The sequence below is a fragment of the Pongo pygmaeus genome, chromosome 2 (genome assembly GCF_028885625.2).
Source record: "Pongo pygmaeus isolate AG05252 chromosome 2, NHGRI_mPonPyg2-v2.0_pri, whole genome shotgun sequence".
In the NCBI taxonomy this organism is placed as follows: domain Eukaryota; kingdom Metazoa; phylum Chordata; class Mammalia; order Primates; family Hominidae; genus Pongo; species Pongo pygmaeus.
The window spans coordinates 208616423-208633517 of NC_085930.1; the positions used below are offsets into that span (position 1 = coordinate 208616423).

Sequence of the window (17095 nt, forward strand, 5' to 3'; positions counted from 1 at the left end):
TTATCTTTACTGTAATCTATACCCAAGTCACTGCTAGATCCCCAAAACCTCATCAGAACAAATGGCACCACAGACCTTCAGACCCAATCTCCCAACTCATGAGCTCTTCATGAGGCCCTCGATTTCCCACCTTTTCCAGGTCGGCACAGCTGCCGAAGTCTTGCTCAGAGAGGTAGCTGATGAGGGACTGTCCTTCTGATGGTCTTCGGAACATGCCTTCCCCTGAGCACAGGTACCGACCACCTTCTGTGGGAAACGGAATGTGAATGAAACAGCCAAGCTTCTTCAGGAAGTCTTAAGCTTTTATCATTAAAGATGCTCCCAAGTCTTCCCAGGTAACTGGGAATTAGACGTTGGAAGAAGATGTCTACCTTCTAAAAGAATTTCTTGCACTTTGCGAGGCCAAGGCGGGTGGATCGCAAGGTCAGGAGTTTGAGACCAGCCTGGCCAACATGGTGAAACCCCATCTCTACTAAAAATACAAAAATCAGCTGGGCATGGTGGCACATGCCTGTAATCCCAGCTACTCAGGAGGCTGAGGCAGAAGAATCATCTGAACCCGGGAGGTGGAGGTTGCAGTGAGCCAAGATCGTGCCACTGCATTCCAGCCTGGGCAACAAGAGCAAAACTCTGTCTCAAAAAAAAAAAAAAAAAAAAAGAATTTCTTGGACTCTTAGAATCCCAGAGCACTAAGCCTCTTGGTTGGAAAACGGTGGAATAAACAGAGAGAATCCCTCTGCCATCTAAAATTAAAGAGAACATGCCCTTCCTTGTACCATACAATAAAGAAAAAACAAAATAAAAATGTAGAACTTTGGGCTGGGAGGCAGAAAAGGACACAAATGGCTTCCTCCTCTGCATGATTTCCACGTAGAGTCTGTCTGCTGGTTACTAAGCCCAGATACTCTAAGGCCTCTTTTCAAGGTCCATCTCATCCACTCAGAGAGCCATTCCATCTGGATCAGCCGACGTACCCGGTGCCAACACCCAACGCATAAGAGAGGGTGGGACCCCCAAGTCAGAGAGGAGCAAGAGAAATGGCAGAGCAGTGTGATTTCTAGCACAGGGGTTAAAAATGACAAAAGAGTGACTGAGACTGTAACAGTGTGTACCCTCTGGAGAGCTGAGATGAACCCCAAAACTCAGAGCTTAGCAGGCACAAGGGGTGAGCAGAGAAAAGACACAATTTTAGCCCTGGCCTTCCTAGTACTCACCATATTCCATGTACAGAGAGCTGGGTGTGCTGACTTCACTGCTTTGACCAGAGTAGGGCACAGGGCCTCTCAACTTCGCCTTATCATTGCAGGATTCTAATGACGATGACCACCAGCAAGTAAAAACACATACGAAATGAGCAACAGATACATTCCCAACTTTGGAGTTTCAACATTTAACTGCACCCCTTCCCAAAGCCCTCCCAAAGCAGGAGAGAGGTGGCACACCAACGGAACAGCCCAAGGGTACAGAAACACAGGGAGGGAAGGAGATGGCAGGTCAGTACATTCTAAGTGGAAAAGAAGAAACGTGATCCAGAATGGGGCAACATAAAGGAAAGAATCAAATCAAAATGGATTCATGGAATTTGCTTCTCTTTCCTTACATCTTTTAACCAAACATTACAGGAATATCAGCTGATTCCTATCCTCTTGACAAACCAATTTAGAAAAGTCTTTAGATGGTAAAACAAAGACAAGTGCATTGAAACTTTTCTGACATCTTGACATTAGGTTTTAAAGTAACATCAGAAGATTTACTGATTTAAGCAAGGGGCTCCGTTACAGGGCTCGGCCTGGCCTTACTGAAGAAGGGAGGGAGGGAAGGCTGGCGAGACAGACAATGCCTGGGACAGCAAGAGCGAGAGCTGGGAGGGAGAACAGTAGCAGGCAGCGTTCGCAGGAATGAGAAACTGATATTCTTCACAAGGAAACACAACATTTCCAGGACCACAGAAGGAAGAACAGGTGGAAGAACAGGTGGAAAAGCAGGTGGGTGCTTGAAAATGAGCAGGATGCTGTGGGAGAGTGAATGACTGAGCTGCATCTAACCCATTTCCCCAACAGATGTTACCAACTGCTCCTCTCACAAAAAATGCTACTCTGTGCAAGAGACAATTTTGTGTTCTTCTTGGGCCTCAAAGGCTTCTGGTAGCCCTGGCTGTGGGCTCTGTTCCTTCCTACTGAACTGAGGACAAACTAGTAGTTGCCATGATGCCTTGGTAAAAAACCATGACATGACTTGGAAGGGACCTTCAAGATTCCCAAACAGCACACAACACAAACTCCACCATGACCTTAACCTCTTTACAACATGTGGCCATTCAGCCTTTACTTACTGAGTTCACTACCTCCTAATGCCACCATTTAACTAATTCTTAGAATTCCCTTACACTCACTTGTTATCTGCCTTCTTACAATTTCTTATCTCCTTAAGAAGAACGCTATTCTAAATGATGGTCCTACAGAATTTATTCCTCTTTAACCATCTGTTTTCCAAGCTAACATACCCAATGGCCTCACCCACTTCCAGGAAGCCACGGCTTTCAGCCCTCTCTCACTACTGTGCCTTGCAGACACATTCCAGTGTTCATCTCCATGAATCATGGTACCCAGGATGGAACACAAATCTCAGTTTGAATACCACCATGAACACCAAGGAAACAGACTGAAATCACTAGAAAAATCCTATGCAATAGCTGGAATGGGGTGCAGGGATTTATAGGGAAATGAAAACAGGTGAAAGAAAAAGGAAACGGAACTGCAGGAGAGGGAAAAAAACAAAAAAACAAACAAAAAAAACAAACATGCAAGTATATCTAAGACCACAGAAAGGGGATAAAATACATTCTGGTGTTAATTCAAGGAAAATGAAGTAATCCATAGGAAGTACTCAGTTATAAGAAAAATTCTGGGCCGGGTGTGGTGGATCACACCTGCAATCCCAGCACTCGGGAAGCCAAGGCAGGAAGATCACTTGAAGCCAGGAGTTCAAGACCAACCTGGGCAACACGGTGAAATCCTGTCTCTAAAAAAAAAAAAAGTAAAAAAATTTTAAAAAAGAAAAAAAAGTCTGCCACTCATTCATCATGATGCCTCAGACAAATAGCAGGCCTCAGTTTCACCTTTGGGCAAAACTGAATTGATAAGTCTTGACTCTGCCTCCCAGAAGCTGTTGAGAGATTGAACGAGGCATTTGGAATTGTGTGTAGAAAACACATCATATGAAATACTGGTATCATTTTATAGACAGTTCCAAGCATCACAACAAGACCAGGCTAGCCAGACTTGATTTGACACCAGACTGAAGGAGGTTCTGAACTAAGAAAGGTGGTCACAGAGCAGAACAAAGAGGAGGTGGAGGACCGATTCCCAAACCTGCAATGGGATCTTCAACTATAATGGTGATATTCCTGGGGCCTCCTGCAGGTAGACAGACAGGTGCAGAGGAGAGTCCAGATAGAGCAATGAGAATACAGAGAGAGAAAAAAAGTGTCCTAAATTTTACCCAGCAGAAGTGGGGATGGAACTCCCAAGAGGAAACCCCAGTTGTGAAGGATGGATGGCTTGTCCAAGAAGCTGCGTGTGACCCACATTTCCTCAGATCCTTCTGCACACATTTTCGCTGGCTCCCTTTTTCCACGGCAGGATTCCACTGGAATCCATATGGATTCAAGAATGGGGCGGGAAAGTTTTACATGCTCAAAGGCCAGTGGCTTGGAGTACGGCAGACATCAGGCCTGCAGCAGGAGATGTGAAGTGAGGGTCCAGCCCACTCATCTTCACATCTAAGAAAGCTCATGGGAAGACAGGCTTTGATTTGGAGATTCTTCTCCTCAAGATTTCCAACAAGTTAAATCACATTCTTGAGGGAAAACAAAGACAAAAGTTTGTAATTCTGAAGGTTTCAGATGAGGGCCTTAGCTCTCACCTTTCCAGAAATTACAAAGAGAAAGCAATGCTATCTCCAGTTGCTAAAGAAAACTCCCCTTTTTTTTAGGTCCTTGAATTTTTCACATTTTATTTTTACATTTTATGTCTGGGGCTTTCCTGACCCAGAATGGCTTTGAGCACCAAGCTCCATGCTATACTTCCTCTTATGGAGACCCTACTACAAACAAAACCCAACCAAAGCCTGCTGGATACCACAAGCCAGGAAGGATGATGGCAGGGAGATGGCAAAAGCAAGGAGCCCCACCTTCCCCACGAGTAGGCTGCCCCTGCTATCAGATGGTGTTTGGGGAGGGAGGTCCCAGCCGCCAGGGCCTCCTTATCTGACTGCCTCTCAGCCTGAATCAGTGATGCGGCCGTCAGCCCCACCTACTCAGCTGCTGGATTGCATCACCCTACACTCACTATAGCCTTCGTTTTAATTAGAAACCCCAGTATCTCTCTGCCTCTCTCACATTGGTATTATTACACCCTGGCCAAACTTCTAAGACGTCACAGGAAATGACAGAACTTAATGGGATTATTTTTAAAGCTCAATAATACTTTCCCCAATCCAAGAGATACTTTGAAAACTCGCACTGTGATGAGTCACGCTATCCTCTGATGTTACCAAACTAGTAAAGAATCCAGGAAAACATTTAATATTAGCAACGTATAAAGAAACAAACATAAATAGACTTAGAGATTTTGAGTCTTGGTATTTCGTTATAAACTTCTTTCATTACAAAACAAGATGTCATATCATCAGAAACAGAACATCTCTTTCTGCCATCTGAAAAGTCCCCATAACAAGCCCTCTCTTACTCTCAATTCAGGGTCATCTTGCTAACTAGCAGCTGGTGTTCCTCATTACCTGGAGCTCCTCTGGAGGCGATGCTGGTATCTGAATGGGAGCGAATATGGCTTTTCTTTGCCCCACTGGTGACGGTGAGTGTCTGCCCCTCTGAGAAGCTGGACCTGCGGAGGACACTGGACAGCTGGCTCTCCCCACCTCCCTCCTGGTCCCCTAAGGAAGAAGCAGCAGAATCTGGCTTCTGGGAGCTGCTGGAGGAGAACAAATTGGAACTGCTGCTCTCGGCATTGCTGCTGTGACTCTGACAGCTGGCAGTCCGGCCTCGGGGGTCCAAGTTGCCAATGGCCAGGTACTCAGGCCCCTCACTAGCATCACCTGGGGAATCATTCTGGCTGCTGACCCAGGATGGCTCTATGGGGCTGGTCAGAGTACTGGAGCTCATTTCATTTGGGGTCAAAGGGGAATCCCTGGCTAGTGCAGAGACTGAAACTGGGGGGGCTTGGATGGTTTGATCCTCTGCTGGTGAGACGTGCCCTCTGCTTTCTTGTGGTTTCCGGGGAGGGCCAGAGAGTGAAAAGGAAGTAGATCTTCTCTCTAGAATATAAAAGGAAATGGTAAGGGGAGCAGGTGAGGTGGAATCCTGCAGTATGTATGAAGGACTAGGTGACCAGGACATACGATGTCACCTCAGAAACGGCAAGTCAAATAAAGTATAAAATTATTTAGAAGCAGCTAAGTCAAGAGTATGGGCTCCTGAGACAGTGCTTTATTGCTTATTAGTATGCATTCCTCATCTGAAAAATCAGCACTAAGAGGACTGTTTGAAGGCTCAAATGGGATAACACATACAAACTGAACACAACAGAGCCTAGTACATGATTGGCAATCATTCAATGTTAGCTAGTATTGAAATGCCTTCTTGGCAATGTGGATTAGAAACCCAGGGGAATCTACAAACATCTTTCTCTTCTGTTACTTCATGATTCTATTGAATTATTTCAAGCTAGTCACTATATAACTTGTAAAGATGTTCCTTATTAAGAAAAACTGTACCAACCCAAAGCTCAATTTTCCAAGCCTATGAGCAACCACAAAGTCTTCTTACTTTCCAGGGCTGGGGATAAATGTAATGACCACTTTTTCCTGTCCCCATACCTGAGCCATTGTTGGGCACGGATTGGTGGAGGCTAGAGAAGGACCCAAAGTAGGAATGCTGAGCATAGCTGGTTGGAGGGGTGTATGTGGAACTGGGCAGGGCTGTCAGGCTCTGGCTCTTTGTCACCAGGAGTGGGCTCTCGTGTTTTCTGGCAAACTAAAAAGCAAAACAAAACCAAAAAATGTGTCAGAGTTAAGGACAAAGGGCCTCAGAGTGGGGGCAATGCAGTACTGCAGAAATGCCGTAGAAGCTACCTTTGCAGTAGGCCTGGACTTTAGCCAGAGCCTGTAGATACAACAAGGCTATCTTCTACTATAGTATGTAATTTACAACTGTGAAACCACAGCATCTGCACTGGAATCCTTCCAGGTGTTAAACCAGGAGTACTTTACTACAGAGGCAGCACAACAAAGTGCTTATGTGGAATCAGAAGTCAGACAGACTAGGGTTCAAATCCAGGCCCTGACACTTATCAGCTATTTGATCCAAACTTTGGACCACGTATCTACTCTGTGCCTCAGCAGCCTCCTTTATAAAATGAGATCAATGCCCACTTCACAGGGTTATGAAGATTCAATGAGATGATACATTTATCATACATAGCACCATGCCTGGCACATAGAAAGTATTGAATGGATAGTAACCAACAATCAAAATTAAATGAATCAGGCCGGGCACAGTGCCTCACGCCTGTAATCACAGCACTTCGGGAGGCCAAGGCGGGTGGATCACTTGAGGTCAGGAGATTGAGACCAACCTGGCCAACATGGTGAAACCCTGTCCCTACTAAAAATACAAAAATTAGCCGGGCGTGGTGGCGTGCACCTATAATCCCAGCTACTCGGGAGGCTGAGACAGGGGAAACACTTGAAACCGGGAGGCGGAGGCTGCAGTGAGCCGAGATCATGACACTGCACTCCAGCCTGGGCAACAAAGTAAAGACTCTGTCTCAAAAAAAAAAAAAAAAAAAAAAAAAAAATTAATTAATTAATTAACAGAATCTGGAGAGATAGGGGATCTGCTTCTCTAAGAAGTGGGGACTCTTGATTCCATTCTAGCTAAGGCACTGACTGGAGTATTAGTGATGGGATAAGTTAATTTTAGGCAACAAATTTTCTTTGTACTATAAAATTTTCTTTACATCAAAGAAAAAAACATGAAAAAACTGACCCCGTGTAACATTAAGCTATGCCAGGTCTGACACTAAACCCTACCTGATTCAGAACCATCCCTCTTTTCCCCAGATCTTTGTCAAGGCTTGGTATCCTTTGTCAAAAGATACCACAGGTTTAACAAAATCTACCTCCCCACTCCCCAGCTTAGGTCTACTAAGCACAAGACCTAAGCCTAGACTTTTACTTCAATAAGTACTTAACGGTACCTCCCCTTCTCCAAGCATTTTAAATGAAAGCCGGCAGGGCGCAGTGGCTCAGGCCTCTAATCCCAGCATTTTGGGAGGCCGAGGCGGGAGGATCACGAGGTCAGGAGATCGAGACCATCCTGGCTAACATGGTGAAACTCTGTCTCTGCTAAAAATACAAAAAAATAGCTGGGTGTGGCAGTGGGCGCCTGTAATCCCAGCTACTCGGGAGACTGAGGCACAAGAATCGCCTGAACCCAGAGATAGAGGTTGCAGTGAGCCGAGATTGCGCCACTGCACTCCAGCCTGGGCAACAGAGTGAGACTCTGCCTCAAAAAAAAAAAAAAAAAAAAAATGCAAGCCTTTTAGCTCACAAAAATGGCTAAGTGAAAAACAGTTTGCTGTAGAGGGTTACATCCTGTTGAGCTCCAGGGACCCAGCAGAGACGTGGATAATTCCTTGTCCCCTTTACCATGGACGCGTCGATCTGAGCCAGGAGGCGGGGGTTGTTCTGTTCCACTGCTTCCAGGCACTGCAGCATGGCCGTGACGTGAGCGTCACTTAGCAGGAAGGCAGCATCTGGGGAGAGAAAAGCTGCCACAGTGATAGAGCCCAACAGGGGGGCCTTGAGAGAAGCCTGAGGAAGGAGAAAGGGAGAGGTAAGGATGAATGAGGGGGAGGGTGAAGGCAGATCAGAAACAAAGTAGAGGAGAGGCTGAAGAACGCGAGGTGCAGCAAAGTGGCCGGGACAAGAGGCTTCAACGTCAGAAAAATCCAGATTTGAATCCTGGCTCTGAGTGACTTTGGCCAAGTCGCCTAACCTCCTGGAGCCCTGTGGATTGGAAACAGTAGCACCAATGCCCAACTCTCGGGGCTGTTGTGAAGACACTGGGCAGCAGTGACGGGCACGCAGGAAACTCCTGGTAAATGGTGGCTATTCTTACGGTTTGTGTGTGTGGCCGTAGGGGACGACCTTAACATAAAGTTGGATTGTGTCTTACTTGGGAGGTGAGAGGTAAGTCTGGATATATGTTTCTGAGTAGAATCCCTATGGTATCAAGTGAAAAACAGGAGGCCCTGCCGGACGTGGTGGTCACACCTCTAATCCCAGCACTTTGGGAGGCCGAAGCAGGCAGATCACTTGAGGTCGGGAGTTCGAGACCTGCCTGACCAACATGGAGAAACCCCATCTCTACTAAAATTACAAAATTAGCTGGACGTGGTGGCACATGCCGGTAATCCCAGCTACTTGGGAGGCTGAGGCAGGAGAATCGCTTGAACCCAGGAGGCGGAGGTTGCAGTGAGCCGAGATCACGGCATTGCACTCCAGCCTGGGTGACAACAGCGAAACTCCATCTCAAAAAAAAGAAAAATAGGAGGCCCTGGTAGTAGAGGGATAGAGGATAGTGAGGTGGGTGACAACGAGGAAGCACAGATGACAGTCCCAAGTGGCCTCCACCCACCTGTGTAGAATTTTCTGATATACTGTCTATCCCCGAGCAGGGGCCGGAGCTGGGCTGAGAGGCAGTGGTACTGCAGGCTGTGCTGCAGCCACAACTCGGCAACAGCATGTTCACTCACACCATCAGCACTGCTCTGGCCGTTCTCGTGCAAGCTGATGAACTGGGAAGCAAAGGGGTATGAGTCAAAACACACATCCTGGTAGATACAGCAAGAGTGAGGCCTAATGACCTGAGAACTAAATTGAGACAGGTAAGGGAAATGCTTTGAAAGGCTTCACCCTGGGTCCCATGTAAGCAGGCTTTTTTGAAAATAACAAAACTTTTTTTCCCTTCCCCAGAAGAGAAAAAGTGGCCTGGACCAATTGGTTTGCATGCTTTTTTTTTTAAGCAAATAAAGTCAGTCCCTACAGGGATAATTAATTTCCTTTCCTCAGCTGATAGGCAACTTGACATATTCCCTCTTTGGAGCCTAGGAGATTCTTCTGACAGAGCCTCAAACAGTGAAGACCCACAGCTCTGCCAGCACAGCTGCTCTGCTCTCACTCTTACCTTCTCCACGTGAAGGGCTGAGTGGGGACTGAGCCACCGGATGTCTTTCACGAACTGCCAGTAATCAGTCTGGCGGCGGCACGCCTGCAGAGGGAACACACACAATGAGCAAATCACAACCATTCTGGACCAGATCTAGTTCTAGGGTTGGCATTCAAAGACAGCAAAAGGACCACAACCTTCCCTTGCCTCATCAAACGTTCTTAGCAGCAATCAAAGGAATACACACAGAGGCCAGGGGTGGTGGCTCACACCTGTAAACCTAGCACTTCAGGAGGACTGCTTGAGTCCAGGTAGACTGGCCCATCTCTACAAACAATTTAAAGCTTACCCCGAGTGGTGGGATGTGCCTTAGTCCCAGCTACTCAGGAGGCTGAGGTGGGAGAATCACTTGAGCCTGGGAGGTCAAAGCTGCAGTGAGCCACGATTGTGCCACTGCACTCCTGCCCGGGCAACAGAGTGAGACCCTAATTCAGAAAAAAAAAAAAAAAAGGAATACTACACTTGACATGTTTACCCTTTTAAAGAATAATTGTTAAAGATGACTTTAATCATTCTTTTGAACCGGTAACATATGCATATGATATACCTTGTATACAGTAAAAATGTTTTCTTTTTCTTTTTTTTTTTTTTTGAGACAGAGTCACTCTGTCGCCCAGGCTGGAGTGCAGTGGCATGATCTCAGCTCACTGCAACCTCTACCTCCCAGGTTGAAGCGATTCTCATGCCTCAGCCTCCTGAACAGCCAGAACTACAGGCACACGACACCACGCCTGGTTAATTTTTGTATTTTTAGTAGAGACGGGGTTTTACCATGTTGGCCAGGCTGGTCTCAAACTCCGAGCCTCAAGTGATCCACCCGCCTTGGGTCACTTGTGTTGGGATTACAGGCATGAGCCACCGTACCCGGCTGAAAATAATGTTTTCTACTCCTTTCTCTCTACCGTTGTGTTTTCTAAAAAATAATTCTTAAAACTGGTAAAGAACTATTTGTTAAAAGCCAGAGCTGGATGTCTTTAGCCCCTACTGCAAAAGCAAAATCAAATAAGGAAACATCTACTTTTCCACGCCACCCAGGTCAGGAAAGAGCTGTGGAGGCAAAGAAATGCCCAGACCAGATGAAATGGTCTCGCGCTGGGACAGGCCTCAACATGCAAAATGTTTCTACCATAACAACCCAATTGTTGTTTTTCGATAACCTTTTCTGAGACTACTGGGTAGGGATTAAAACTAAAATCTAAATATTAAAAATATATAGAGCTAGCACAAGTATCAAGAGACAGACCAGGCCAGGCACGATGGTTCATGCCTGTAATCTCAGCACTTTTGGAGGCCAAGGTGGGCGGATCACTTGAGCCCAGAGTTTGAGACCAGCCTGGGCAACATAGCGAAACCCCATCTCTACTAAAAATCCAAAAAGTTAGCCGGGTGTGGTGGCACATGCCTGTAGTCCCAGCTACTTGGGAGGCTGAAGTGGGAGGATCACAAGAGCCCAGGAGGCAGAGGTTGCAGTAAGCCGAGATCGTGCTACTACACTCCAGCCTGGATGACAGAGAGAGATCCTGTCTTAAAAAACAAACAAAAAAAGAGACAAAGACCAATCGATGGAACAAAATAAATAGCCTGAAAGAGACCTTAAGATATATCGGAACTTAATATACGATCTAAAACCACCTCAACAGTCAGAGGTGCTTCTTTCTAAAAAGTCTTTCTTCTCGCCTCTACACTGGGAGGGTAGAAGTGAGAACCGGAAATGTCAGATGTGCAGGCTCTTTTGATAATAAACATCATGAAGACCTTTAGTATTCTGGTGGTAGTGTGGCAGGGATTCTGGTATCTGGTTGAGTGGATTTTAAGTGGCCAGCCAGGGTTGGGCAGCCGTGGGATATCAACTCCAGCATGTCTCTTGGTTATGTCATTTTTAAGTGAAAAGCACGTAAAATCGTGGCCGGGCGCGGTGGCTCACGCCTGTAATCCCAGCACTTTGGGAGGCCGAGGCGGGCGGATCACGAGGTCAGGCGATCAAGACCATGGTGAAACCCTGTCTGTACTAAAAATACAAAAAAATTAGCCGGGTGTGGTGGCGGGTGCCTGTAGTCCCAGCTACTCAGGAGGCTGAGGCAGGAGAATGGCATGAACCCGGGAGGCGGAGCTTGCAATGAGCCGAGATTGCGCCACTGTACTCCAGCCTGGGTGACAGAGCAAGACTCTGGTCTCAAAAAAAAAGAAAAGAAAAGAAAAGCATGTAAAATTGGTTTCTTTTCTTCAGACAAAATTTTAAACTAACTTAAACCCTTAAGCAAACTATTTTTTTGTTTGGGAAAAAAAATGGAAAAAATTGATTATTCAAGAAATACTGTTGAGAAAATTGGCTGGCTAGAAGTAGACCAATTTAGGCATTCTCCTCAAATCATATAAAATAAATATGATTTATTTTATAAATTCCAGAATAAATTCCAGCTGTATTGAAGAGTTAAAAAGGAAAAAGGAAACTACAAATCCACTAAGAAAAGTAAGGATATTGGATTTCTATGCAGATAAAACTTTCAACGTTTAAAAGCAGAAGTGCAAATCAAGCCAGGCACAGGGGATCACGCCTGTAATCCCAACACTTTGGGAGGCTGAGGTGGGAGGATCACCTGAGTCAGGAGAAGTTCAAGACCAGCCTGGTCAACATGGTGAAACCCTGTCTCTACTAAAGATACAAAAATGAGCCAGGCGTGGGGCACACGCCTGTAGTCCCAGCTACTCGGGAGGCTGAGGCAGGAGAATCACTTGAGCCTGGGAGGTGAAGGTTGCAGTGAGCTGAGATCAAGCCACTGCGCTCCAGCTTGGGCAATAGTGCAATACTCTGTCTCAAAAAAAAAAAATAATAATAATAATGCAAGTTCTGATTCAGCAGGTCTTTTCTTGCTACAAAAGTGCAAATCATAAAGGAACAGAGAGAGGGATACATTTTATTAATACATTTCTTTACATAAAAAAAGAATGTTTGGCATTTTTTATAATAACAAATAAAGAAAAATATGTAAACAACTTTTTTTTTTTTTCCCAAGGCAGAGTCTTGCTCTGTCACCCAGGCTGGAGTGCAATGGTGCAATCTCAGCTCACTGAAACCTCTGCCTCCCGGGTTCAAGCGATTCTCCTGCCTCAGCCTCCCGAGTAGCGGGGATTACAGGTGTCTGCCACCATGCCTGGCTAATTTTTGTATTTTTAGTAGAGATGGGGTTTCACTATGTTGGCCAAGCTGGTCTCGAACTCCTGAACTCAGGTGATCCACCCGCCTCAGCCTCCCAAGGTGCTGGGATTACAGGCGTGAGCCACCACACCCGGCCTATATGTAAACAACTTGAACATTTATCAGTAGAGTGCTGATTAAATTAGGGTACACTTGTAATATATACACATTAAAAGCAATGCTACAAAGAAAAAAAAGACTACAGTGGTAGACTCAAAAAAAAAAAAAAGAGCAATGCTATATTCTTTGCTGAAAGAATGGCTTTCCAATTCTCCCGACCTTGACAAAGAAGCACTCAAGTTGGGTATAGATAATTCTCTAGAATAAACGTGCACTTTTACTCCCACCAATTGAGTTGTGGCTTACCAAGAACCAGTTATTTTTGTTCCCAAACCTATTCCTGTCGGTTATACTTGTTATAATTTCACATTTAAAGTAATGATTATGCACATTGAGGAAATGACTGTATTTATAAACACTAGTATGCTTTGAAAAGCCTTTTCAATAAAGGTAAGTCACTATGAAGAGTTGATACCAAATTAGGTGGAGGCAAGACGATTTTCAGAAGTTAGGGGAAAAACGAAAAATGAAAATTTTATATTCATACTACAGGATTTTTAAAATTGCTGGCTCAGTATAAAAGAAATTGAAACTGGAAATTCTATCTGATGTATAAGGGGCATAGTTTATATAAGAAGGATGATACAGACTCCATCAGTGGGCCCATACTCACAGAACAGGCTTTGACCCAATATCCTAAGATTGTTGAATAGATATAAATTTATGTTTTAAATTAAAATAAAATGTTTGAGTTACACATATTATCACTACTTGATTTCCCTCACTTCATCAATCAGTTAATGATCCAGATCATGTTGCATAAGAAGTTTTTTCCTGTTCTTATCGAAAAGTGGTGTGGAGTTCACAGGGTAAATAAAAGAACAAATGTTTGCATGTTGAGGGAAAAACCACCACCATCACCACCACCACCAACAGATGCTGTAAGAATGAGGAACTACCCGCTACCATAATGAAAAGCTACTATGGGTTTTTTTTTTTCTTTGAGATGGAGTTTCTCTTTGTTGCCCAGGCTGGAGTGCAATGGTGCTATCTTGGCTCACCGCAACCTCCACCTACCAGATTCAAGCAATTCTCCTGCCTCAGCCTCCCGAGTAGCTGGGATTACAGGCATGCACCACCATGCCCGGCTAGTTTTGTATTTTTAGTAGAGACGGGGTTTCTCCATATTGGTCAGGCTAGTCTCAAACTCCCCACCTCAGGTGATCCACCTGCCTCGGCCTCCCAAAGTGCTGGGATTACAGATGTGAGCCACCGCGCCCGGCCTGAAAAGCTACTATATTAAAACTGAGTGGTGATGGCAAATAAACAGAGAACAACACACCAGAATAGAAATCGAAAAGTTGATACAAATGCATAGGAAATTAAATACATTCCAAATAAATTACAGATGGAACAATTTGAATGTAAAAAACTAAGCCATAAAAGTAATAGACAAAACCATGGGAAAACACTCTTAATAATCGCAGAGTAGGCTGGTGTGGTGGCACACGCCCGTTAATCCCAGCATTTTGGGAGGCTGAGGCAGATGGATCACTTGAAGTCAGGAGTTTGAGACCAGCCTGGCCAATATGTGAAACCCTGTCTCTACTAAAAATGCAAAATTAGCTGGGCATGGTGGCACATGCCTATAATCCCAGCTACTTGGGAGGCTGAGGCAGGAGAATCGCTTGAACCCCGGAGTCAGAGGCTGCGGTGAGCTTGGATTGTGCCATTGCACTCCAGCCTGGGTAACGAGTGAAACTCCATCTCAAAAACAAAAAAAAAAAGAAAAGAAATGTCAAAAGACAAACTAGGAAAAAATATTTGCAATTCCCATTACAAAGGACTAATTTCCTCAATAAATAAAGAATATCTATAAATCAGTAGGAAAAGACTAAATCTATTGAAAATAGGAATAAAATAGGAAAAAGTTCACAGGGAAAAAAATTCAATGACACTTATAATATCTTTTCATGCTAAGAGAAGTGTAATCCTTTACTTTTTTTTTTTTTTTGAGATGGAGTCTTGCTCTGTCGCCCAGGCTGGAGTGCAGTGGCGTGATCTTGGATCACTGCAAGCTCTGCCTCCCGGGTTCAAGCGATTCTCCTGCCTCAGCCTCCCAAGCAGCTGGGACTACAGGCACATGCCACTAAGCCCAGCTAATTTTTGTATTGTTAGTAGAGACAGGATTTCACCATATTGGCCAGGCTGGTCTCGAACTCCTGACCTCATGATCCACCTGCCTTGGCCTCCCAAAGTGCTGGGATTACAGGTGTGAGCCACTGCGCCCGGCCTCTGGTGAGGGTATTTATATACATAACTTCCTGGAGAGTAATTTAGCAATAGCTATCAAAATTTCAAATGCACATGCCCTTTAATCTAAGAATTCTAGGAATTTATCCTACGGTAAAGGGCAAAATTATTTATACACAAGCACTGTTACTAATAGCAAATGATTGGAAACAATCTAAATATCCATTCACCAGGGGACTGGCTAAATAAGTGATGGTACATACGTACAATGGAATATTATAAAATGACAGTTGTAAGAAAGAATGAACAAGCTCTTTATGTAATGATTTCGGATGAATTACAAAACATATTAAGTGAAAAAGGCAAGATACAGAATAGTTACTACAGTATGCTATTATTTATATTTAAAAACTTGTAGGTATAGCAAAGAAAATCATTGGTAATTGCTTTTATAAGCATAAAAATTCTCTGGAAGGGCTGGGCATGGTGGCTCATGCCTGTAATCCCAGCACCTTGGGAGCCAAGCTGGGAGGCTGCCTGAGGCCAGGAGCTTGAGACCAGCCTGGGCAACACAGTGAGACCTTGTCTCTAAAAAAAAAATTTTTCAATTAAAAAAAAAAATTCTCTGTAAGGAAATTAGTAAATGGTAGTTTTTTATGTGATCAGAAGGGAGCAAGACTTTTCACTGTATACAGTTTTATACTTTTTTGATTATCTAGCTATGTAAAATAGAGTGTTCAAAAATTAAATATTTTTCAAGTTATAGAGTGATATATATAGTACAACCTTAATTTTTTTTAAAACACATAAATACATAGAAAAAAGCAGAAAATATACCTCAATGTTAGAGTGGGTCATATTTACTTTCTTCTAAAGTCTTTTAGGTATTTTCTGAATTTTCAACAAAGAAAATATATTACCTACATTACATATTCAGAAAAAAACCACAGAGGTCTTTTTTGTAATTGGACCATCTATGCTGCCAAGAACTAGTTTCTTCTTGACGGTAGCAAAAGGAGGGATCCTTTCACTTCTATTCAGCTGAGCAATTGCAGGGGCTAACTGTCTCCACATTTCTAAGCAACAGAAAAGAGGATATCAAATATGCCTTGCCTTCTGGAAGGACTAAAAAGGTAGCCCAGATGCAGCTGTCAAGAAAAATGAGATCCCTCTGAGAATACGATCATGATGTTACAGCTTTCCTAAGGCCCTGAGTGAATTTTTAAAAATACAATTCACATTCCATAACGCATCCTCCTGAAAGCCCAGAGGGGACATGAGCAGCACGAATCACTATATCAGGCCCTCCTCCCGACAAGGGCACAACACCCAGAATAGCTCGGGGATGACGCAGCAGCCTGAAACCTTTGAAAGCCCTCATCTTTCAGAGGGAGGAAATGAAAGGGAAAAACAAGTTCTTGACGCAGACTTTAATTCTCAGATCTTTACAAGGCAGAACAGAGCAGCAAGGAAACTGGCACGGATCTTTCGATTCTGCCCACGAGAGGCTGCAGTTGCTAAATGTGTGTGTGTCCATATGACAAATCTGCCTGATTTGCTCTGCTTCTGATTACTAACACTACTGGGTTCTCAGGATAGGAGGCATCTGAAAAAGGAGAGAGAAAAGATAAAAACAAATGAAAAAAATTAAAAATACTACTGCTATTTTGCAGATGATCATATGCTTTGATATTTTTCATTCTGATGACCAGATACTTTCACAGATATTATCACTTTTTTTTTTTTTTTTCTGAGACGGAGTTTCCCTCTTGTCACCCAGGCTGGAGAGCAATGGTGCAATCTCAGCTCACTGCAACCTCCACCTCCCAGGTTCAAGCGATTCTCCTGCCTCAGCCTCCCGAGTAGCTGGGATTACAGGCATACACCACCACGCCCAGCTAATTTTGTATTTTCATTAGAGATGGGGTTTCACCATGTTGGTCAGGCTGGTCTCAAACTTCTGACCTCAGGTGATCTGCCCGCCTCAGTCTCCCAAAGCACTGGGATTACAGGCATGAGCCACTGTGCCAAGCCAGATATTATCACTCTTAATAATTATAAGATATGTGAATAGTGTTTTGCATTTATCAAGCAGCTTTCATCTGAGATTCTCATTGATTTGACTTGCATTTCTCTTTCAGGCACAGACAGTGAAACTGTCTTGTAATATGGTTAAGTGATTACTCTAGATGACAGTTTAATATTAGTAACAGGGCCAAGAGAAGAACCCATTTGCTATTAGGACACAAGTACCTGACCCACTGAGTGGCAGGGCCACT

The 17095-nt window shown here is 44.2% G+C and overlaps 1 protein-coding gene across 11 annotated transcripts in view; it reads right to left on the reverse strand.

Annotated features, from left to right (window-relative positions):
• The window catches only part of RUBCN (rubicon autophagy regulator), a 74476-nt gene that overhangs the window by 21701 nt on the left and 35680 nt on the right, over positions 1-17095 (reverse strand). For 6 of the 11 annotated variants that reach the window (XM_054480564.2, XM_054480566.1, XM_063661390.1 and 3 more), the window contains exons 3-9: positions 9266-9349; positions 8717-8876; positions 7726-7832; positions 5893-6049; positions 4798-5331; positions 1215-1310; positions 131-246 (exon numbers count right to left, since the gene is read on the reverse strand). In XM_054480564.2, coding sequence (XP_054336539.1) covers positions 131-246; positions 1215-1310; positions 4798-5331; positions 5893-6049; positions 7726-7832; positions 8717-8876; positions 9266-9349 — 1254 coding nt within the window. Of the gene's footprint in view, positions 1-130; positions 247-1214; positions 1311-3371; positions 3417-4797; positions 5332-5892; positions 6050-7725; positions 7833-8716; positions 8877-9265; positions 9350-17095 lie in introns of all 11 variants that reach the window. The other 5 variants (XM_054480567.1, XM_054480563.1, XM_063661393.1 and 2 more) reach the window with 1 other exon arrangement.